General features: G+C 32.8%; 3 protein-coding genes and 1 long non-coding RNA gene across 8 annotated transcripts in view; 3 read left to right on the plus strand and 1 right to left on the minus strand.

The window, feature by feature from the left end:
* LOC105201716 (inactive dipeptidyl peptidase 10) overlaps positions 1 to 5,744 on the plus strand; it is a 223,509-nt gene extending 217,765 nt beyond the window's left edge. For all 5 annotated transcript variants that reach the window (XM_026136608.2, XM_011169870.3, XM_039457865.1 and 2 more), the window contains one exon: positions 4 to 5,744. In XM_026136608.2, coding sequence (XP_025992393.1) covers positions 4 to 105 — 102 coding nt within the window. In that variant the 3' untranslated portion in view covers positions 106 to 5,744. The remainder of the gene's footprint in view (positions 1 to 3) is intronic.
* A 1,164-nt stretch (positions 5,745 to 6,908) lies between these two features.
* LOC113004156 lies at positions 6,909 to 9,376 on the plus strand. Its single transcript, XM_026136605.2, has 2 exons — positions 6,909 to 8,221; positions 9,096 to 9,376. Exons 1-2 carry the CDS (start codon positions 8,118 to 8,120, stop codon positions 9,340 to 9,342), a joined length of 351 nt encoding a protein of 116 aa, XP_025992390.1. The 5' UTR covers positions 6,909 to 8,117; the 3' UTR covers positions 9,343 to 9,376.
* Positions 9,377 to 9,459: 83 nt separating this feature from the next.
* LOC105201713 (meiotic recombination protein W68) overlaps positions 9,460 to 25,686 on the minus strand; it is a 122,645-nt gene continuing 106,418 nt past the window's right edge. The window contains exons 6-7 of the mRNA XM_011169868.3: positions 11,064 to 11,421; positions 9,460 to 9,794 (exon numbers count right to left, since the gene is read on the minus strand). Coding sequence (XP_011168170.2) covers positions 9,494 to 9,794; positions 11,064 to 11,421 — 659 coding nt within the window. The 3' untranslated portion in view covers positions 9,460 to 9,493. The remainder of the gene's footprint in view (positions 9,795 to 11,063; positions 11,422 to 25,686) is intronic.
* On the plus strand, positions 23,115 to 25,128 carry LOC113004157. Its single transcript, XR_005576426.1, has 5 exons — positions 23,115 to 23,327; positions 24,069 to 24,237; positions 24,318 to 24,491; positions 24,569 to 24,745; positions 24,832 to 25,128. It is a non-coding gene; the product is annotated as an uncharacterized LOC113004157 (long non-coding RNA).

A 25,686-nucleotide genomic window follows, 5' to 3' on the forward strand; every position in this document is an offset into this window, starting at 1 on the left:
TAGAGTTACGCGGACGAAGATCACGCCCTAAAAGGTGTGCTCGAACACGCTTATCGTTCCATGGAGCACTTCCTCACCGAGTGCCTCGTCCTGGATGCCTCCTAGTGCCTGAAGCCGAAGAATCCTTTCTTGTCTCTAGTGCGTCTATTTCCGATACATCTAGAACGGACGTTAATATGGAGACTCGTTCTCGAGATCACGGCAATTACATTCGTAAACTGGATAATCTCCTCGTTTAGAGCCTGAATAGCGATGTAAATCAGGGCATTGATTGGAAACACGAAAAGAATGAGAGTAATCGTTTATCCGAGAAGACGAAGAAAAGTAGAAACGCCGTTTGACGCGCGTATATACGAGTTTACGTGGCAAAAAGGTGGAAATTGAATTAACCGAGGAAGAATGAGAGTAAAATGACATTTGTATTGAGCAATATCGATATGATGTGTATCATTTGCCTAAAAATTTCTCTTCTATGAAAAAATCACTCATTTTCTCCCTGGATACGCTTCTAGTAGGGTTGGTAAAAATCATGTTTTAAACATGTTTTATGTACATAATGTTTAAAACATTAAAAACGTGTATTAAACAAAAAATACAATGTTTTCTTTTTAAACATGATTTTACCAACTTTGGCTTCTAGCGATACTTATATCGGGAGAGAATACAGAAATCAAACGAAGGACATCCGACGAGAACGAGGAGCGACGGATCGCCTTCTGCTTCACAGAATTTTTATACATTATTGACGCTGCTCGCGTTTCCTGCGCAAATTCAACGCGTAGATAGCCCCATGATTTGTCAGACAACGTGAATTTTCATCGAATAGCGCGAGCGGCTTGTTCGAAGAATGCGCATACGTGTCGTGAAGTCGAAGCGGACGAAGAAAATGAGGCATGTGTTCGAAAGCGCAGAGACCGAATTACTACATGCGGAGCTTATCGACAGCTTGCAAATCCGTCGTGCGCATAGCGCCATTGGGACAACGTTATAAAATCGACGCCGAGCGTTTGCGAGCTCATCATTAACGTCTTGCTGTGTTCCAAGTCCCAAGGACGCTCACCTAGGAAAGGCCTGAAATTTCGTAGCGAGCGATTAATACAGGCGAGATTAATACAGAATGTAATAACACTTCAACGTACAGAGCTTATTGGGAGTCTGCAAACTTGCACTTTTCTTTGTGTCCCTACTTTCCAGACAGAATTTATCGAATCACAATGCTCGAATAACTCCAATAAAATCCCGTACAACACAAAAAGATTGCAGTAACATTGCAAAATATTTGCAAGTTTCTAACGTTGTAAAAGCATTATGAAATGTTGCAATATTGCAACAACTTGACAGTAATGATAAAATATCTGTAGACAGTAATGGTAATTACTTTACATTAATGATAAATGTTTTTAGAAATATTGCAACAATATAATGTATTTTGATGTTTCTGATAATATTTTATAATAGTATTAACACCTCTAACAGCACAAAATATCGAACGAATATTGTGATATTTTATAAATATACGCACAATATCACGATATTGTGCGAATGTTCGTGCGATATCTAGAATATTCTAGAATATTCATATGATATCTTGTGCTGTTAGGAAGATTTTGACATATCATTTCTAGGAATATGTTCTTGAATTAATTTTTACATAAAAAAAACAAAAAGTTTTACGACTAAAATATAATTCCTTTTTAAATTTTAAAGTTTTATCCTTTCAAGCAACCATTTCATGTAGATGAAAAATGTGGGTGAAGTAATTAAAAAGTCAATTAAAAATCTTGTAAGGCTACTTTATTTTGTGTAATTTTTTAATGACAAGAAACAAAATGGTGGCACGTTCTGCTCGCGGATGAAGCAGAAAACATTATTTTTTACAATATATTTGAAACGTTGCGGCAATATTGATACAAGTAATGTTGCAAAAAAATCTTTGTAATATCGTTGCAACATTGCATTGCAATATGCATCGTTGCAACGTTGCAACAATGTTACTGCAAGCTTGTGTGTTGTCTGGGATACGTCTCGGTACGGGGGACCGCGGCTCTGCGCGGACTGCAATTTGATGTTTACGGCGGGACTGAGCATGCCGGAGTATCTAAGGTCTCCCGAGTCGAGTTACGTGTGTTCGGGAGAAAAAGTTTGCAAGCTTCCGTCTTACACGTTCTCCTTTTTTTCTAGCTACGTCACTGGTGCCTCCCCGATTTTAAACGGAGAAAAAAGTATGTACGCCTATGCGGTGACGTTCGTCCACAAGCATCGACATATATTTGCCATTATAGAAATCCGGAGACAGCTACTGTGAGTTTTGTGTTGTACAGCTTGGCGCCTAGTTCTATGTCATAATGTTACACGCGTAAGAAATTGTTCCATACAAATCCCTAGTAATCCCTCCATCTCGACCCGCCCCTCCCCCTTCTCCCTGTCCGTTTGAATTTTGAATATTTGTACATATATATACACCCAGGAGAAATGCGAAGCACCTTCGACGAGGTCCCGCGCAAGCGTTTGCACGAATCACGAGTGATTCGTAGATAGAGAGAGAAAGAGGAGCGATATCATTTCTTTTTAAATAACCGATTTTCGACAAGATTTACGAAAATATGCTCGTCACAGAGCAGACGTGTGAACTCGGATCTCGTCAAAGGTGCAGGTATCAGATATTCATTGTATACCTCTTCGAGATACATCGATCGACCCCGAATGGATGAACGACTACACTAAACAGACGATATACTTACAATCGTCGGGTCTAGCTGTCGATCATCGATCAGGCGCGATCGGCATATACGATGTCAAGGCTCCCGAGTGCCTGTTTGCTTACCCGTTCTTTCAGGTGGAACAGTGAAAGACAAAATATGGCGAGACATCGTACGCTTATTGTCACATATAACTGACTTCGCTGCTCCACTATTGTAAAAGCGAACGCTCGGAAACCTTATGAACGTGACGTCGTTGAAGAGTAACAGGGCTCGTAAAACGTCTCGGAAGTATCTGCGGTAACGTCGATGTTTTTACGATATGCGTTTTACACAGATTTCAAAAATCGAAACGTGAAAACTTCGAGAGTTATTGCCTTACAATTTGACAATGCGATTCATTCGTTTTTAAAAGAATTTTTAAGACTTGTAGAAGTTTTCTGTTCATATATCTTTAACAAAATAAGATTTTTTTAAAATTTATGAATAATTTGTGACTTGTTGTACTACATATTATATTGTTCAACATTAAAATTCTTTCCGTAATGTCATAGCATAACTATAAAGATTTTTTGGCTTAATACAATGTCATTGTCAGAATTTTGCATTGCACTTCAAAATTTAGAGTAAATTGGAGTAAAATAGGCAAAAAAATAAAAATTTTAGTTATTTTTAATTTTTTTCCATGACAAAAAAAACTTGTTTCCAATAAAGTTCACCGTATCTAAGAATTCAATACAAAAGCTTTCAAACAAATTTTCATGATTGTATGACATATTTTCATGAAAATGTGGTTTTGAATTTTAGACTTTATATATAATTTACAATACAAGAAAAACAAATATATACTTAAATATATGGTAGAGGTGTGCGAATAGTTCGAATTTGAATCGAATCACAGTGTATTCGATTTCTTTTCGAATCCAAAGTTTCGAATCATTTAATTTCGAATAATTCAAGTATTTTGAATTATCGAATCAATTGCCTACTTTTACTGCTTTATTTATATCTCCCGCGTAACCAATTTGCTATCAGAGCGCATCAATTATCATGTCTAATTTTTTGTCGATTTTCAAAACTTTCTACTAAACTATTAAAAATTCGATTTGATTCAACTTTATAAGTGCTTGATTCATATCTCTAATAAATAGCAATAAATAAATAATGGTGATTCGAATTTAGACGTAAAGAGTAGTTCCATGTACAGATTTTGAGTGATACACAATGCTGTTACACAAAATTGTCAATTCAAAATAACAGAACCAACGCAAAACGCTTCCTAAGCAATCCTTATAATTGTTTATTTGTTATGAGTGTCTGTAAGTTTGAAATGTTTGAAAATGTTTGTCTTTTGGATTTACGACAATAGTGCTTACTTTACCTTATTAACTTAGAGAAATGTATTTAAAGTATGTATTTGTCTTTTTCTTGTGCTGTAGATACAGAAAGTCTAAAATTTAAATACGTGTCAATAACTTCACGAAAACGATGATAAATTAAAATTTATTTAAAAGATCTTAAATTCTATTTTCAGATATCGTTGGTTTTATTTAGGGACAAATTTCTTTTGTCATAAAAAATTTTCAAAACACCATATTTGATCTACTTTATCCTAATTTATCAAAATTTAATCCTGTCGAGTTACGAATTTTGACATCATATTTAGCGCGATAAAATCTTCAAGATACGTACTGTAGCTCTTTGGAGAGAAAAGTGATTTTTTTTGTTGAATAGCGTTATTGATTTATTTAAGATATTTATGGGAAATATTACTACAATTTGATACAATATATCTTAATTACATTAATTGCAGAATGCGTTTTGTAGCTAAAAAAATGTTAAATGGTTTCGTTATAAAAATTCTATTAAATCGCAGATAACGTTTAAGATCATATGTCAATATAATTTCTAGCTCGAAAATAAAGAAAAGATAATCTTACGAGTCCGAATGTTAATTAGAGAAGAGGCGCGCTCAGACGAGGAAGTGACGCACGTCATTATGTGTATGCTGCATGTACCAGCAGCCCTTAAATGCCGACAATCAAGGCTAGTGCAACTAATCAAACGATAATAAATAGAAACGGAGAGAAGAGAAAATTAATAATTTTAATGAATACTCGTGAATGATCGCTGTGGTTCGGGCGCATTGTAAACCGCGACGAAGTCTAGCATTGCTAAACTGTCGCGACCGAGAGGTCTTCGCGAGAGCGATTTTTGCGAGGATAAAAGTATTATAGATGCGAAGGGTCGTTAGGTCGAGATGATGTGCCCGCTGTCGACTGTAGAAAGTACAAAGATGTAACGCGCAATGGAGGCCTCAGAAAAAATTTTACGTTGAATGGATTTATCCTTTACGGAGGATTTGCTCCAATCTTCTCTCGCTATCTCTCGATGTTAAACATTGAAAATCAGATGGCTGTAACGAATCTTTCAATGAAATTAACGTGCAATATTTACGTGCAATGCGCAACAAGCGTTATGTATTTAATCGGATTCCTCCATTTCGCGACAAATGAATGGTCGTTCGTAGTGAAACAAAATGTTCGTTGTCAACAAAATATCGCTTCCATTTATTCCCGAATAAATATAACGCGAGCGATCGAAACGCGAATTGTTCGATCCCAAGAAGCGGGAGAAAGAGTGACTGATCGATCGATTGGAAATGCGAGAGAGCTACAGGGAGAAAGATTAGGGAGGGGGAGGAGGAATAATAATGGTAGTGCGAATGAGAGCGAGAGACTGTGTGAGTGTGTAAATCACAATCAATTATTAACTATAATAACGGCAGAAAATGAGGCAAATCGCGTTAAATGTAAGTATAGGGCGCGCACCGGAGGAAAAAAAAAAGATTATCACGAAGACAGGCACGCAACACAAGCATGCGAAATATGAAATTAATCGCAACTGAGAATCCTTGGTAGCAGCGCATAAGGGTATCTATAGCTTTTGGTAACGTATTATCGCCGCTAAAAAGAAAAAAAAACGTAAAAGAAATGCAATGAAAAAATACACTCGTATGGGCATACGTAAAAATACACGCAAACATACACATATACACGCAATATATTAAAAGAAACAGATAACTTTCTCACGCGGAAGTCAATATAAGGATTGGGCCGTGCGAACGCATGAATAAATTAATGCGAATTAAGTACATTCGTCGTACAGGTCGATCGACCGATCGAAACGATCGTCAAACAGAACGTGTTAACTCTTTCGTGCCTGATTTTTTTCTACGAGTAATTGGCATCTAATTCACATCTCACTAAAGATTTTTCAGCAATATAAATATATATTTAGTTAAAATTTCAAAATTTTAAATGGCGGCTCAAAATAAGTTTCACTCAAATTCAACAAAATTTAGCATTTTGATTCGTTGAATTGGATACGCTATTTAAAAAGATTTGAAATTTTACTGCAGATTCGTCACCAGCGATCCCAAAAATCTATATATATATATATCAACTTACTTGCGTATAACAAAACTTATAAAATTTTAATACACCATATTGAATCCATTATTTTGAAATTAAGTAGCGTTTTTACCATACAATTCTTACGTTGACTTACAAAATGAGTCCAGAAAGAATTATTTCAATTTTTGTGGAAGATATATGTATTTTTCACTATGACTTCATTTTGGGAGTATTTGCCAAGGTGTAGAGATTAAGAGATGAAACTCATTAAAGGTGTTGAGTTTTTTTGTGAAAAGTCCTATTTTTTATTTTTAAAATGACCCCAAAAAGAAGTTTACTATTTTTATTTTTGACGCAAATATGAATATACTTTTTAAAGAATTGAGATATATATGATCCACCAGGCACAAAAGGGTTAATTAAACTTGGCAGTTTACTCTGATGAAAATTTTTCTCAAAACTTTTGTATAAAACAAAACATCTTCAAGGAATACTGAGAAAATATACATTTATTCTCAAAATTTTTCATATATGTGAATTATAAAATGTTTTAAGGTTTATTTAAAAAAGTCTGAAAAATTTTCTAAAAAATTTTAGTCATGTAAAAATTCTAAAAAATCCTAAAAGTTACATAAAAAATCTGAAAAATTTTGTAATCCTGACAATTTTTTCATTTGTTTTTCAGAATTTTTAGAAAATTTTAGAAATTCAGAATTTTTCAAACTTTTTAGGATAATTTTCAAATTTTTTAATATAAATCTTAGAATATTTCATAGTTCACATATATAAAAAATTTTGAAAAAGTAGAACTTTTTTCAGTATTTTTTAAAAAAGTGTTATATTTTGTACAAAAATTTAGAGAAAAATTTTCACCATGGCTAAATAAAAAAAAAACATGTTATATAATATATTCACTGATTTCGCACAGAAAGAATAAATATACGACATTTTATCCATAAGAATCTGTGATGATTGTTAAGAGAAATATAAATTTCAGATAATTTACACATTTTTTTGTCTCTTTTTCTCCATATTTGAGGTTGAGGAATAGGAAATTACGATCTTGAACCGTTTGACGATCAACGACAGCTAACAGCAGAGAGCAAATTGACTTCTCGAAGACAAGTAGCGCTTTTTTTCAAAATTTGTCGATTTGTAGCTCCAAACGCGTCTGTGTCCGCTCGGAGGCATGTCCGGCAGTCTCGAAAGATTGTTTTTTATATCCATTTCATCGAAATGCTCGATACGCGTTCCACACGACAGCCACTGATGTCGTTCGGACTGCTCGATCGATACTCGCCTTCGATTCATAACGCGGAACAGGCACGGAAAGTTATTTCTACTCGATTTTTGGCGATATTCGCACGGACCTGCACCAGAAACATCCACGAAATCGGCCAATCAACGCTCATACCGATGGTAATGTGGGAAAAAGTAAGCGATGAATTTTCAGTGGCTACAATGAGGGTTGATTAAATCAAAATTCAATTTACTTTTTATTTTTTATAGATATATTTTATTAGTATCAAAAGAACTGCTAACTTTTTAAATTGTATCTAAGAAATTTACTGTTGAATAAGTAGTTTTAAAATTTATAATTTTGGCAAAATTTATTCGCACTTTTATTTTATTTTAGTTATCAAAGTTTATTAAAACATATTTCAAATATATTCTGTAAATCGACAGATTGACAAGTAACCGTGAAGATCAAGAACTCTATCGAATTTTCAAAAGCGATTACGGTTAACTTCGTTTGTGACTAACGCGCCGCCGATTTCGCAGATGTCCAAGTAACCTTCCACGTAACATCCACGAAATAATCATGTTATTAAGATTCTGCGTTTTTTAATATCAGCGAAGCTCGGCCCGGATAACGGGCGGATAAAGTGTTTTCAATAAACTGTTATATTATCTGAAGTATTCTTAATTCTTCCTCAACGTTGCGTATTTGGCGAATTTTTGACAGCGCTCAATAATCCGAGACGTTCCGACCTAAGAAATTATGGTTTCTCGTCGTTCGAGAAAAAGAAAAAGCACGATTTTCACGGATCGTTCAAAACAAGAAAACTTTCACGAACACAGAACCATCAATTACTCGAAGAATCGGTAAATATAATTTTATTGAAATATCTTCCCTGGTGGAGAAATTTTTTCGAAAAATTAACTGTGAACTGTGACCTTACTAAAAATTTTCTGATATTATTCCACGTTTTGGAACACTTTTCAGCAAAATTTTAATGAAATTTAGCATAATTTTATTATAATTTTAATATTGAAGTAGTCATAAAAATTTTAATTTACTTTAAATTTAAACAAATTTTAATAAAACTGTTCAAATTGCTTTATTTTCTTTTACTCTGCCCGAAAAAAATGTTTTCACATATAGTTATATACAAAATTTTGTCTCGGATGGAGTTCAATTTTGGAGATTCACTTTAAAAAATTTTTTTTATAAAATGGATTGTATTGTTCAAAATTTATTCTACATGTACGCTGAAATTTTTACTGACGAGAAATACAGAACATCCGTGTCCAACAGCCATGTCACGTTGCTCGATTGAACAACTTCTGCGACTTCCAATTTTCGCATATTTTAACAGTATTTCGTAATACTTTCAGCGAAATGTTAGAGAAACAATATATTTTCAAAGAAATCTTAAATTTTTAGAAGAATTTTTAGAGAAATTTCACAGAAATTTCAGCAAACGTTCAACAATTTAAATAAAAAATATTTTTAGCAAAGGTGTCAAAGAAATTCCAGTTAGCTTTTAAAAAAATTTGTGAAGTTCAATTTCAGTGATTTTTTCACTATTTTTGCTGAAAAAAGTTATTTCAGTAAAATTGCAGCAAAATTTCAACAAATAAGCAATTTTATTGAAATATTTAGTAAAATTTTAACAAAATTTCAGTAAAATTTTTCCACCAAAGTTTTCTCTGCAGTGCGCGTTGCTTGAAGGATGTTCGAAACTTTATATTCAAGGCTGCACGAGCATCCATACGAGACGCGTTCGAAAAGTTGGAAAAGTAAGATAGAAACGACGGATCTGATCAAATCTCTCATCCCATCGAGACGGTCATCACGCGACAGTATTATATATCTAGGCTCGTTTCATAAAAGTCCACAGCTTATAACGTTAGAAGAGGACAGTAACGGAAACTTCTTTGAAAAATTTGTTCAACCGGAAGCATGGCTCAACACCAGAATCACAAGAAGTTGTTTGAAGTAACACATATATTTGTATTTGTTACAAACTCCAATTGAATGCTTTCTTTTGTGTCACCTTTAATGAGAAAAACGCGGAAATAAAATAATAAATTTTATAGAAATAATTTCAATTAAACATTTTCTTACTAAATTTCTCAAACAGAAATGATGCTTTAAATATAATCCTGGCCATCTATTTTGTAAGATAAATATGTCTCCGTAAGAAAATTCTTTGAGAAGGAAGACACCGCCTCTATTTCCGCCTTGCCTTTCCGCAATATGCTCAGCTGCTTCGATATCGCTTCGTTTACGTAACCCCGGGCTTCGATGGATCTCAATTTTACGAGATCGGCTTCGGTGAGCGGAATTGTTTTCGCTCCTATAGCAATCAGTTCCGAGGGATGGATTCCAAGCCAACGTGCGTTAGGACAAGCCAAACTCTCGTTTACTTTACGAAGTGTTGATGAGCCGAAACTGCAGAAACCCAGTGTAATAAAAAAAAAAAATATATATATATATATAGAAGCGGAACATTTTCCTCGAATAAAAATCAGACTAACATGTGACTAAAATATAATGTAAATTATAACATATTTAATTTTTGTAACGAGAAAGATTATGATAAACTGCTAAAATCATAAAACTCGTATTCTTTTCTTTGATATAAGAAAAAGAGACTAATAACAGTAGAACTAGCCGGAAAAATCCAGTGAAAAAAAACCGTAATAAATTTTAATTTTTACTATCCTGAATTCTAACATAAAAGTTAACAAAATATAATAACATTTGCGTATCTTTAAAGTTTTTGTTTTAAAAATGTAATTTGAATTTAGAAAAGACTTTATTATTGCAACGTTTCGTTTCTCTTTAAACCAGTGATTATGATAATAGTAATTAATACAATTTATTAATTAAAGCAAAAATATTTTGTTACTGAGCCTTAATTATTTTTACAATTTTTACCAATTTACTGTATTAGATAGAAATTAGATTGTACTTTTGCTTTAATTAATAAATTGTATTAATCACTATTATCATAATTACTGGTTCAAAGAAAAACAAAATGTTATAATGATAAGACTTTTCTCAATTCAAATTATATAAAATGCGTTTTTCAAACAAAAATTTTAAAGATGCGCAAATTTACTATATTTTGTTAACTTTTATGGTAAGTTTAATGAATAAAACATAATAATAAAAATTTAAATTTTTAATTAATCTAGATTTGATTCGCATTTACTATTCAACATCTTGTAACAAAAAGGTTTTTCATTTGCTATTTGATCACCAATTAATAATTACGGATATTTATTTCAAATATAAATTTTAAATTGAAAAACCTGTTTCATTGACAACACTCATTATTTTCTACATGGAAAGGCTTTCGCCGAAATGCAGTTCTGAAAATAATTATAATAAACCATTTAAAAAATTGTATCGGATATTTAACTTGGTTGCTAGAATGTACACTGCTAACAACAATATTATTATGCATGGACGTCCTACATTATTTCAATGGCTCAATAAAATTTTCTGCTCTGTATCTAGCTAAATTTTCAAATGCTACAGTAAAATTAATTTTTTTCTTGCATTTATTTTATTACTTTTTAAGAAAAAATCAGTTTTCACGGTTTTTTTTCAGGAAAATACTGGTTTTTTTCCATTGCTTTGGATTTCATCCGAAAAATGCGCAATTTTGTCAATCTTAACAAAAAATGATAATAGCAATTTCTGTTAAATTACCGATAAATTAACATAATCTCTATGCCGAAAGGATCCGCGTCTACGACTATATAAACTGGTAAGTTCAACTTCTCGGATAGCATCTTGACCAGCATCCTCGTAGCTACATCCGGATAACCCTTTCCCGTCACTAAAATGCATCTTAAGATGCGACAGCAGTTTTCCTCGAGCAACTTTTGGAAGATCGTATCCTTCTCAATTACCAAAACAAACTCGGCTTTTGCACGAATAGAAGTCACGTTCGAAATAATTTGTGGAATCTGCACACCACCTGGTATCGTGCAATCAATGACTTGATTGTCAACTAACGTGATGGTCATATTTCCCGCCACCAATCCTTTAGCCGTCGCCAGCAGTCCTAGAAATACATCCAGTTATCAATATTTGTTTCATGTTTTTCATTTTTTCACGTATTTATTATTACATCATTTCAGTTTGTGTATACAGGGAAGAGTTGCTCAATGTGTACCGATTATCTAAATCGTACTTCATCAATATTTTATATTTTTATTCAATATAAGTAACATTTAGTGACAAAAATATGAAATTAATAAGAAATGAGACGACATAAATAGACAAAAACAAATTTCATCTTGTATTGTGCATGCTAACAATATTTTAAAAAAGTCAAATACAACTAATGTTAATCTTTTTATCAATTTTTTTAGATAATAATAATGTAATCAACAAATAATAATGTAATCAACAAATTTTATATTAAATTTTTTTATGTTTTTACAAAAGAAGGTTAAAGGTCGGTTATTTCACCGTCAGATAAATTTTGTGATAATTTATCTAATCGATAAATATTTATGTCTACATCAGTGGTTCTTAACCTTTTTAGTGACCCGCACCCCTTTTAATCGAAAAATACATTTTCGCACCCCCTTGAAAAATGTTTTTTTGGAACATAAAAAATAAATTTATTGCAAGACAAATTATTTATTAAAAAAATACAAAAATATACATATATGCACATTATGTAGAAAACATTTACATAAAACTATTTGAAATTCTAAATTAATAGTTACACTGTTGTTGTTTTTCTTGTATTAGTTTTATTATAGTTTTTTTTAGCGGTTAGACGATTGTTACTATTGAGAATCTAGAAACGTCTCTCGCATCCCCAGAAATGCTTTTCCGCACCCCCAGGGGTGCGCGCATCACCGGTTAAGAACCACTGGTCTACATACACACATGCATATAGTGGTTGTATACCTTCTGCTCAATAAATTTTTTAAATAATCTATTTTTAAACGCAACAATTAAATTGAAATTGAAATTCCTTTTTGCCGCTAAGTTAGCATAACTGTACTAGAATTTCAATGCCGTGTATTAATTAGTTTGTTCACGGCAATTGTTTATGTTAATTAAATTTTGGCATAATATTTACAATGTCAAAAGAAAGTTAAGAACAGAATTTGTCTCAAACTTTATGTCTCCGAATTTCTTGTAATGAAACCCTTAACATGTTAAAGAAAGGCTGCGATTTCCAAGATTCTGTATCATGATAATGTACCATCTCCCTCATCAATGCTGGTACGTTTCTTTTTGACCAAAAAATTCAACAAATATTATTCCTCAAGCATCATATTCGCCAGACTTGACTCTTTATAATTTTTTCTCGTTGTCAAAACTTAAACTCACAGACAGCACACAATATTTATCAAAAAATTTACAAAATATTTATAGTAATTACATGGGTATTTTATAAATATTTACGAAAATATTTTAAAAACATTTTTTTCTAATCTTAGATTTAAATTAAACAGATTATAAAGATTTACGCTAAATATAACATAAAAATATTTATGAAATATGTATAAAATATTACTCTAAATATTCATGATAAAAATGTATAAAAAAGCAGTAGCCTCTGGTAACTTTGATATATTATCAAGGTCACAGTTTTGACTAACTCTCAAAAAGTTTTAGATGACGGTCGCACTTTATTAAAAAGTTATCAACAAAAAATGTTTAATAACATTCCACTATAATTAAATTGTTATACACGGATTTACGACGTTCCACACGAAGCGAGATTCACCTCATACTCCCTTTCTCTCTGCGTACGGAATGAAACGAAGTCTATAATTGTTCTGTTCCACACGAGTTCGTAACATGCCACGCGAAACGAGGTCCATTCCACATCCTCTCTTGCTTACGAAGCAAAACTATAATTGAATGTGGGATACTACATTGATACAGTCAGACATTATGTGACATATAATTGATGATATTTGAACAGAGGATTGTCTAACTTTTCCGTTTTTTACAAGCAAATTAATAATATACATACTAGTAGTTATTTCTTGTTGGATCTAGAATATTCTAGAATATTTTAGAATATTCTCTGTATATAATTTCAAGTCAAACCGATCTCGAATGTTTTCCGTACATATATTCAACATATACCTGTCCATACCAGCTTTCAGCTAATTCGTTCTGATTTTCCCTTTGTCTCCTTCTTACAACATGTAGTATATGTTCTAAAATCTCCTTTTCTACAGATTTCGCTTTTGTTTATGACTCATAAATCCTAACATATTCGAAAATTTTCATTGTACCCCCCTCTCTCTGTACCGACTTTTCCTAAATCGCTGCTGCCTGTGAAACAGTCAGTCGTCTTTAACTCTTGGAACAGAATAAATCGAGACTCACGACACAAGTTTTATCTTGCATCATTTTCCCCTTGAGTAATTTCGACGTCGTCAGCAAATCTCTCACGCCGCGTTTGCGCCGATCCATCATCAAACAGCTGTGATTTTCGTGATTCAAAAAGTCCATCGAGTGAAATCATGATTGACGACGTATTATTATTAGTATTATTGGTATTATTATTCACCATTGCGTATCAAAGAATAACAAGTAACAGCAATGCATTTTGTTGTATTTTTCATATAAATATATCATACTATAAAATATTAAATCAGTATACTGTATTAAATCATTTTTTATATAATAATATAAATTATTTAAAATTGTATCGCTAAAAATATGCAAGGCAAATTAATTGTTTACCGTTATGAAACATGGTAAAACACTTTGAAATTTATACAGCTGTTTAAATGTCTTTTGAACGATCAAAAAATTAAACATTTGTTCATTAATGTATAAAAGTAAAATATTCTAAGCAAGATAATTTACGTCGAAAGAAACTTTGTTTGAATTTATGCATGTATGTACTTATAAAATATCAAGAATATTCTTGTATCAAATGATATATTCTTTTAATGAAAGAGTATTGTATAAATCGCATATTATAAACAGAATGTAAAACGTAAAATGCATATGTATTTTTGATAAACCAGATGAAAAAACAGATAAGTGATCAGTTACGCATATAAATATAATTAATTCTCTTAAGACCGTACTGATAAAGATCAGAATATCCGCTAAAAATAGAGAAATATTTTTAAAAATTTAATAGAGAGGGTTGTGCAATAAATCCTGTTTTTCATTAAAAAAAAATGAACGTTATTAATAGAAAATTAATACAGATATATAATATAGGTTTTCATCCAAGGAACCAAGTTTACCAAAATGTCTCCAACCACTCGAAAGAACATCCTCGCAAAGGAATTACAATCGTGAGTATAGACAGGAAAACTAAAAACCCATTTATATCTAGCATTCTTTCTTCAGTTTTCATCGCTCCACATGTCACAATACCATTTATCAAAGAGTTAAGAAAAATAGAAGATAAAAATAATAATGCACTTAAACAACAAAGGTTATTCGTACATACGTAGAGGGTTTTTCATTGAAATAGCTGTCGAAGCGGTTAACTTAATAAAGCGAATACTAAAATTTGTCATGTTCTTGTACACGGTAATTGATCCTACAACTTATCAAAGATTTCTTAAGAACAATATTTCTTTAGGAACATGATCAAGATAGAAGATCGCTTGAGTCTGATTCAAAAAGCAAGAAATCCAATAAATCCGCCACCGCCGCCATCGTTACCACTGTCGCCGCCGCCGCCGTCGCCGCCGCCTCCGTCGCCGTCGCGGCCGTCGTTGTCGTCACCGCCTGCGCCCGCCGCCTCGCGAAAAAAACGGGGAAAAAATAATAAAAATAAACTCTTGTAAAACTTACCACCGCCGCCGCCGCCGCCGCCACCTGCTACTGCCACTATTGTTCCATTGTTCCATATGATGATGACGATAATGATAAATGGTATGTCATATGGTATGTCATATCAGATTCAACAACAATGTTATTTGGGGACATTGGCAGGTATTCTTTTTACATTTTATAGTTTTATATGTACGAAGCAATATAAGTCTTTATAAGTATTATTTACTATACGTATTTTGTATTAATGAGTACTATATATTTTTCATTAAACATATTTTTTGTAATTTATTTCGTACGTGTACTTTTATATCAAATGTATTTATAATTGTTATACCTCACATTGCATATGCGATATCTTATAATTCTTATACACGTTTACAAATTTAATAATTGTATACCGAGGACAAAGGCAAAAAAGAAAAAAAGTATTTATAATCATTCATATATATTTTTTTAATGTATACATTTATATCGTTCATAATATGATGCCAACTTCGCGAAGTTCCTCTACGATGGACAGCATCTCATTACCGTGAGCGTTTCATGTTTTATATATTTTTTTTTCACGTTTTATTTAACATTCTTATACGATTTTTTACGTTTTTCATGTTTCATCTACGTTTTTTTAATGTTTTGTTTAACGTTATTTCATGTTTCATATTTGTTTTTTATATTTTGTTTAGCGTTTCTACACGTTTTATGTTTCATGTCTCATGTACATCATGTACGTTACATTTGCCGAACCGCGAAAACGTGTCGTGACATATTCAAGCGATAACGAGGATGATGATAAAATTATTGAATTGAGGGAGAAGTCTCCACTCTCCTTTAAAAAATGCAGAAGCATTCATTCTCGAAAAAAACGTTTGTACACGTTTCACGTTTCATGTTTCATGTACATACGTCATGTACGTTCCCTAGTAGCGCAGTACATTGGCTTTACATTGGTTAACATTGGCGAAACATTGGTTATGTTAGAAGTACATTGGCCAATATTTCCCAATGAAGAGCCAATATTGGTCATAAAATCAATTGCACATGTACTTGTAATATTGCTCGCTAATTAATAAAAAATATTGCATTTACATTGAAGGTGCATTGGCCAAGATTTGCCAATGTAAAGCGAATATTGTTTATTAAAGAAACGGTAATGTACTGCCAATATTACGAGTCAACAATTGTACATTATTGCACTTATATTGGAAGCGCATTATTGGTCAAGATTTCCAAATCTAAAGCGAATGTTGGTTATAAAAGAAATATTAATGTGCTGCCAATGTTACTAGTCAATAATTGTATTGTAAATATTATCAATAAACGAAATAGGTACATAAATGAAGAAACCTCAATCTACATTCCAATGAGCAAACAATATTTTTCAATTGTTAAAAAAAACTTTTTTTTTATAAAAATTTTTTATAAAAATTTTTTATATTTAATTTGTATTATATTGACATATATTTTCTAATTGCATTCTTACTCAAATAAATAACAGAAAAGTTATTCCAGATACTATTCCGCATTTGTGAAATTAGTAAAAAAACTATAATTTTATATTTGTTTATATAAATAATGTGCTTTAATTATACATATTCCATTTTTTCGATAACGTATATTGACCTGATCTACCAGTTATATACACGTATCAGCACAAAGTGTTCACAGGTCATCACGAGGGATCAGTTCGCAGCGATCACACAGGTCAAGCAACGTTCACCGGAGTCGCGAGTTGGATACCCATCCATGGATAAGCGGGTGACCGCTTAGGTTAAAAAAAAAATTCGACTAATATTGGTTAAAGTGTCAACCTTCTAATATTAGACCAATGTTGAAAACCCAAATGCACAACCAATATATAATATCGTATCTTTTTTTTTCAATATTGGTTAAATAAGGGTCGATATCATACTTTGCAATATTGGACCAATATTAAAAATCAATTCACATCCAATAGATAATATTGGATTGACATGATTTTTCAATATTGGACCGATATTGCAACTTCAAGATTGGTTAAATAAGTCGATATCATAATCTGCAATATTGGACCAATACTGAAAATCAATTCACACCCAATATAGAATATTAGGTTTACATTATTTCTCAATATTGAACCAATATTTTGTGCTACTAGGGTTATGTTTAACGTTTTGTTCCTGAACAACGTTGCAGGATTACGAAAACGTGTCGTGACATGTTCAAGCAATAACGACAATGATGAATTGTTGAAAGAGGGAAAAGCCTCCTCTCTTTTTTAAAAATGCAGAAGCATTAATCTTTAAAGAAACATCATAATTTCTTGCGACATCAGTATTGCATCAGAGGCTCGAACGAACAATTCGCAATGTACTTTACCGAGAAAAGTAATACATTGTACATTGGCGAAGCAAAGAAGGAATGCAATAAGTAAGTTTCGATATTCTATACAGCGTTTATGCAACGTTATGCAAGTAACTTTATTTTTTTTTTTCTTCTATACCATTTGTCGGAACATCGTACGCTTATTGAGCAGACGTTACGTTTTGACAGCTACGAGTTACAAGTTTTTGGAGATTGGAATTAATGTTGGTCCACCGAGTTATATGGAGATCGCCATAGGAGAACATCAAGGATGAGAACTGATACTGTCACTCGAAACGTGGAAAGGACTTTACGAGCGTCGATAGAATATTTCCAATATGCTTCAAAATGACTACAAGAATAATTTTATAAGCGTCGGACCGTTAACGATCAGAGTTAGTGCGATGAATAACGTTAGGCTCATACGTCTCGAATCTTCAAACGTGTACGTGACGATGATTGAATCGACGCTACGCCGTATGTTCAAATCTATATGAGTGTATCGCTTTAATGTTTGAGCACTTGGTTAGAATCATTGATACAGTCGATGTTATGTACACGCGATTCATAAACATCGCGTCCACTGCAACAAATCCAGAGAAAGCGATACGTGAGAGCAATATCTTCGATGTGCGCCAGCTTGTCGATTGTGAGCTGTTAGTTTTATTTTTTACTACATAAACAATGTATCCAATAAAAATAAGAAGCGATAAAAATGTTTCTTAAATTTCATAGATATCTATACTAAACCTAAATCGCTAAGTTCGGATGAATAGCTGTATCCGGCAGGATTTCCGGATTCGGCCATCTTGCCCAACAAGAAAATGGCTCCGACGCGTGTGTTAGTGCGTATGTGTTGTCAGTTGAGCCGATTGAAAAAAAAGAATGAATGTATTTATAACATATGAGTTTTATGACATTTTAAGGTTATAAGGTTTCAAATAAGCATTACATACATGTTTTAAATTTCCTTTAAGGCTCCTGACTCCTCAGCCGAGAAATCCGCGTTGAGCGGTAGCGACATTCCGTCGCGGACAAAATTAGAACTAATGCACGTGAAACGTGACAGATTGACGATGAGATGTTATCGTGTATGTCATTTTGTTATTATGTGTTTCATTGTGAAAATATGACTTGTTTCGTATTTACCAAATTCGTAAAAATGGATTGCGAGTAATGTTTCTTTGAATTTTATACATAAAAGTACATTTTTTACTCCTTTCAATAGCTAACCGTTTGTTTTTCTGTCTAAATAGGCGTCACTTTACGTGCTTTATGCAACTATTTACTGACTGCTAGGCGCAAAAAGGATAGTCGTGACCGATATTTAAAAGTGTTTTAAAGCCATCTGCTTAGTCTGTTTTATCCAAATTGGCTTCATTTACAAACAGTATGTTTGACAAAATTACGTATTATTTCACGCAATTTCTCGCTTCTGACGTCACGACTTCAATATGGCCGCGGCGAGTACTCAGAAGCCTTAAATCGCCTTGAAATATTAGAAATGTGGATTGACGCAATTGGAAGAGAAGGTTTTCAACCAACCAAAAATCATCTTATTTGTAGTGCGCATTTTAAAGCTAACTATATGGACAAACCAAGCACAAGCGGTGTGCTTGGTATATTTTCTAAAGTTCCTGCTCCTGCATTCATACCTATAAGCGGCCATTTTGTTATAGGTAACATTGTTGAAGTGGACCATAGTGGTAGAGCGAGACGAGGAGGATGATCTCTTTCACTTCTTCACCCTCTACTGTACAACCTCATTAATGAAACATATTATAGACATTATTATTTCCATCCTCTGGAGAAGGAGGAAGAGGATGAGGAGAGGAGGCAGTTGAGAAGGAGGAGGCTAACAAGGGCACCACACACAACCCGGGTCACCGATTTTGATGAAACTTTACAGTTATGTAGTATTAGTATAGAAGTACTAAATGCTAAACGGAGACGATGCACTACTCAACCGTTGACGTGAAATCGTTGTTTGAATTTCACCATATAGCTTTAATACCGTAATATTGAAGGAGTTTGGCAAGTAGCAGCGTGGTGTGGCGGACAGCGCGAGCGCCTATAGTTTTGCAGGTCGCGGCCGTCGCGGGTTCGAGTCCACAAGTTTTTTTTTTTTTCTTTTACCCAGTACTCTTATTGTTACAATATATAATATATATATATATATATATATATATATATAAAATAAAATATATAATAAATAATACACAGATATAGATATAATAATACGCAAAAAATCTTCTCTGCATTCGAACTTTTGTTAGTTTACTTTATATACATTTATATATATATATATATATATATATATATATATATATATATATACATATATATATATATACACACATAGATTTATATGGATGGCGAGATATTTATATGATATATTTGATTGTGAGAGTTAATATGCATATTTATTTATGTGTAAGTACAAAAACAATTACAAATGAATTTATTCGTCGTCTTGCTCTGTAATTTTGCACACTTTCGGGTGATAATAATCATAAAAACAAGTAAAACATAAAACTGATTTACACCACGAACATTTTATAAATCCAATTTAAATCCAATTTTTTTTTTTTATTTATTATATATTTTATTATATATATATATATATATATATATATATATATATATATATATATATATATATATTGTAACAATAAGAGTACTGGGTAAAAGAAAAAAAAAAAACTTGTGGACTCGAACCCGCGACGGCCGCGACCTGCAAAACTATAGGTGCTCGCGCTGTCCGCCACACCACGCTGCTACTTGCCAAACTCCTTCAATATTACGGTATTAAAGCTATATGGTGAAATTCAAACAACGATTTCACGTCAACGGTTGAGTAGTGCATCGTCTCCGTTTAGCATTTAGTACTTCTATACTAATACTACATAACTGTAAAGTTTCATCAAAATCGGTGACCCGGGTTGTGTGTGGTGCCCTTGTAAGACTGTAGAAGAGACAACAAAACTATATGTAGTGGTGCGTGGTAAGAGTAGTGGTTTGAATATTAAATAAACTATGAACGGTATAGAACAAGTGGCAGTAGCAAGGCGGCGGCGGCGGCGGTGATAAGTTTTAAAAAAGATTTTATTTTTATTAATATTCCTCCGCGGATTTTGCACGCGACGGTGAGCGCAGGCGCGAAATCGCCCAAAAACATTCGCGCGCGCAAGGGGTGGCAGCGGCGGCGGCGGACCCTCGAAATTCGCCGCGAAAATCGCCAGCTAACCGCATCAGGCCCCGCAAAAATTTGCCGCAAAATTGTAATAATATAATACATATAGACGCCGGTTCTAACTACAAACTTTCCCGCAACCCCCATACCCCTCTGCCGCGGCGGTACCGCTACCGATGTGTACCGCGTGGGTCATCCCCATCACTCAGTCAGTTCCCGCGAGTATCCCGCGCCTGCATTCACCTGCGCCCCTCACCCTTTCTCATTGCCCCGTAGTTAGAACCAGCCTAGACTATTTACTAATAATGTTTGGCATCTCGTTAGTACAATCTAATGTATTTATTTTGAAAATCACGTAACAGCCCGAGTCGAAATTTTAATTCTATTTTTAATCTTAATTAGACCTTTTGATTTTTTACTTTGTGTTTAAAAATAATAATTATCGGAAAATTTTACACTTTGAGAGATTTTTTTCAATTTCTTAAAATGTTTTAGATTTTAAGAATTTCTTAAAATGTTTTAGATTTTTTTCAATTACTTAAAACTTTCCACAAAAACCATAGTCAATAAAAGAGGTTCAAAAGAGATCGAATTGAGGTCGAAAATAAAAGTAAAATGTTGACTTGGGCGTATATGAGTTCAAGCACAAACATAAATTAATCTATCAATATTAATATAAAAATCACTAAGAACATAAACGTTCAATTGTAGATAAGCATGTGGAGAATCGAAAAATCGTTACAATGAATGAGGATATGACAAACACGAATATTCCCGAGGATTAAACGCCGATAGAACAGTTTATTTATGTGGCCTTTCTAATAAACCTTCTATAAGAATGGATTCTTCAAATCTGGAGAAACCAGTGTTGAACAATAATAACTATCATAGGAATGACTAAGGTGTACGGTTTTTTTACGATAATTACCAAAGGAAAACGATTTTAAATTGAATGTCCAATTTAGTATATGTATTGTCAGGACAATTTCCATATTCTGAACAGTCACAGTAAATTAAACGGGAGGATTCCGATAGCGCACATCCCGATAGCCCACCAACCAATCATCTTGACTTATCTAACCCAACCTACGGAAAATCTCTAGACATCTGCCATTGTGAGTGGTTTGTGTGCTATCGGGACCCGCCGAAATTAAACAGAAACATGTCGACCATAGGACAAGGAAATATTATAAATCGTAGTATCTGTACGTACCATCGGTCGTCTTGCATGAATTAAACCAACCCATAATGCAAATGCAAATAAGTAATGTTACAAATGAGTCAATAAATATAATAATCGATATAATAAACGGTATAGCGCGATAGGGGGAAATAAAAGGGAGACGTGGTGCGCAGGGTGCGTACCAAGACAACAAGCCTTTGAAGGTAATGATTTTAGTATTAACATAATCAAGAGGCGCGGTCGCATCTCGCGTCAATGTAGGCAAGCGAGAAAGACCGACCCTCTTTTACGCGAGTCAGCGAGTTTAAACATAACGAGATTATCAGATTTCAGTAACGGCTGAACCGATCAAGTTCTGAGTAGTCTCAATTGATAGCTTGGGATCAAATTGTATAAGAAAAGTGTTTTTATTTTTTCTCTTCGTGCCCTACGTGCGGAGATATCGCGACGCAAAGTCTAAAATCTCGGAATTTCTCTTTAAGATACTGAAAGCTAATTATAAAATAATACATGATATTAAATATGTTCGCTGTGTTATAAAATGAATTATCTTTTATAAGAGAAAATACCTTTTATAAGACGTTCAGAAATATTATTAAATATCAGGTAACAGAGCAAAATTAACACACATATTATTTATTTACAATTAACATTTATTTTGTAACACAGCGAGCATATTTAATGTCATGTATTATTTTAAATAACTAGTTTAGTGAACTCAATATATATTGTAAAAGCTACATTTAATTTTGTTAACTTTAATAAACAGGATTCAAAATGTACTACCATACTTATTAATTAATCCATTTACAAATTTCTGAAACCAGAAAGAATAGCAGCGTTAAGGGGATGCTGGAGAGACGACCGAACTCCGACGGCCTTACGACATCTACTAAGTGGAACTAAAAATGTCGATAATATCGATCGATAATGTCAACATTTTTAATTCCATTTCTTTCATTATCATATGAGCATTTTAGAATTGTCACTAGGATTAGGGGGAAAGTAGGTAACGCAAGAAAAATTTATTGCTGTGAATTTAGTTTTGAAGTTGAAATCGATACGAGTACAGAAATTGAAACTTTAACATTTTTTTATCATTATATATTGTCATATTGAACAATTTTTTATTTGGTAATGCTATATATTCAGCAAAAAGAGGCAAGTAGATAAACGAAAAAATTTCTCGGGCTTTGGGTAATTGTACGTGCGGTTAGATAAATGTACGCGGAGGAAAAATGAGGTTATAGTCCATTCTTTTAGATACACTACACTGCACTACACTGTACTAGTGGCACTATAGTTGATATCACGTGATCTCACGCCTTTCAAGCACGGGAGTGCAAGCAGTATCTGAAAGCAGGAAACAAATCGGGGATAAATGTATGCGCGCGCATGTGTAGCGAGTGGGACGTGATTAACCTAAGAAAAAGAGAACCAAGAGAACGACTGTGACCATATGGCAACGGTAAGAAGGGTCAGAACGGCAAGTTGCAACTACTGAAAGCTGGAAAGTGATTAAAAGTTAAAATGATCAGGCACAAATTTTACTTTAACATACGCTACATAATTGGTTTATGTTCTTGCCTATTATGTTAAGGGGATGCTAAAGTCGTCCTTTTTTACCGACCGAACGTTAATTTTCGGGCAAGCCGTTCTTCTAATTGCATTTAGAGATTTAAAAATTCTTTTCCACAATTAAAGTATAAACAGTAATGTATAACGGACGCTATATAAGGATAAGAAAAACAAAAGAAATTGAAAATAATTTTCTAATTTTTTTTGTTTTCATTACCTTTATGTAGCGTCCGTTATACATTACTGTCTATACTTTAATTGTGGAAAAGGATTTTTACATCTGTAAATGCAATTAGAAGAATGGTTTGCCTGAAAATTAACATTCGGTAAAAAAGGACTTTAGCATCACCTTAAGCGAGAATTTATTAAAACGTTTGGAAGATCCTATGTCATTGTATCGCCTTCCTCTTGTTCGAGTCTGTAAGGTTAGGTTACCATACAAACTTGCTTATTGGTATGTATCAAAAGTTACATACGTTACTTGCAGATATATTTATTAAATATTACATATTTTTTTATTTTTAACTATTTTTATTAGCTCTAGATTATGTACAAATATAAGCTATATATCACATATAGTAAAGTACCCATATAATAAGATATTCTTTTTATCCTGTTTATGTTCTTTCAGAGAATTTTGCGGGAAAGAATTATCGGATCAAGAATTTGCTAGGAAATTTGCAAGGCTAAATTTTAATGTACAATTTGTGTGTTACACAAAAAGTAGAAGTTTTACACCCAATGCATACATTGCAAAACCTGACTTATTTGCTTCATACCGAAATTATTGATCTTGGAAGGTAATTTATAATAATTTTACTAATCTTAATTGTACTAATCTTAATGAGACATTCTTTTCATCCTATTTATGTTCTTTCAGAGATTTTTGCGGGAAACAGATATCGGACCAAAAATATGCTAGGAAAGTTGCAAGACTAAATAGTAATGTACTACATTTGTGTCTTACGCAAAATACAAAACTAGTTTTACACTCAATGCATATATTGCAAAATCTGATGCATTTGCTCAATACCGAAATTAGTGATCACGGAAAGTAATTCATAATAATTTTACTAGTCTTAATTTTATTAATCTTGAAATATTTTTTTTATCTTGTTTATGTTCTTTCAGAGAATTTTGCGGGAAACAAATATCAGACTAAAAATTTGCTAGGAAAGTTGCAAGACTAAATAGTAATGTACTACATTTGTGCCTTACGCAAAATACAAAACTAGAAGTTTTGCACCCAATGCATACATTGCAAAATCTGATGCATTTGCTAAATACTGAAATTAGTGATTTTGGAAGGTAATTTATAATAATTTTACTAATTTTAACAGATAGAATAAAATAAAATTCACAAGTTTACAATTGCATATCTGTGTGTGTTATAGAATTGGACCAATGGAAATCAATTTGTCTGTAAGAGCACAACTTCACAATCGGTTAGTTCCCGACTACTCAAGATATGAAATGTAGTGAAGAAAAGTATGTGATATAATGTATGTGATATTATATGATACGTGATATTATGTGATATATGATTTTATGTAATATACTCGTAGTAGGACTCGACGATTATATTGTTGCTTATTTGGATACGTTAATTTTTGTTATTTGCAAGAAACTAACTTTGTATTGCATATATAATTTATGCATAGATATATTCATTAAATATATTTTTATGCAGATATATTCATTCAATATTACATATTTTTTTATCTTTAACTATTTTTATATACATTTAACTATTTTAAATATTATTTATGCAGATATATTCATTAAATATTACATATTTTTTTATCTTTATTTTTATTATCTCTAGATAATGTATAAATATAAGCTATACAGGGTGATTCAAAATAATCTATTGGTCCCAAAGCTGGCATATTCGTAATCGAATTCTGAGACAATTTTTCCTTTTGCAAAAATTTGTCCAGAGCTTAGTTTTCAAGTTACAATAAGAATTAGTTAGCGTATGACGGGTCAGATACAAGTGGTAGACAGGGGCGGCGCGACTCACTGTTACACGCGGGTGTTTCCGTGGGGCACCTCCTGTGCTCCAATGACTGACAAAAGTACATGGGCAGCACATTTCTATTTAAACTTTTTTCTCTTTCTCTTTCTCTCTCTCTCTTTCTCTCTCTCTTTCTCTCTCTCTCTCTCTTTCTCTCTCTCTGTCACTTTAATTATGCTACATTTAACTTGTCAAATTTCGATCTGTCATCCGGCCGTCAAATATCGGGATG

This window comes from Solenopsis invicta, chromosome 15 (assembly GCF_016802725.1).
Source record: "Solenopsis invicta isolate M01_SB chromosome 15, UNIL_Sinv_3.0, whole genome shotgun sequence".
NCBI classification, from domain to species: Eukaryota; Metazoa; Arthropoda; class Insecta; order Hymenoptera; family Formicidae; genus Solenopsis; species Solenopsis invicta.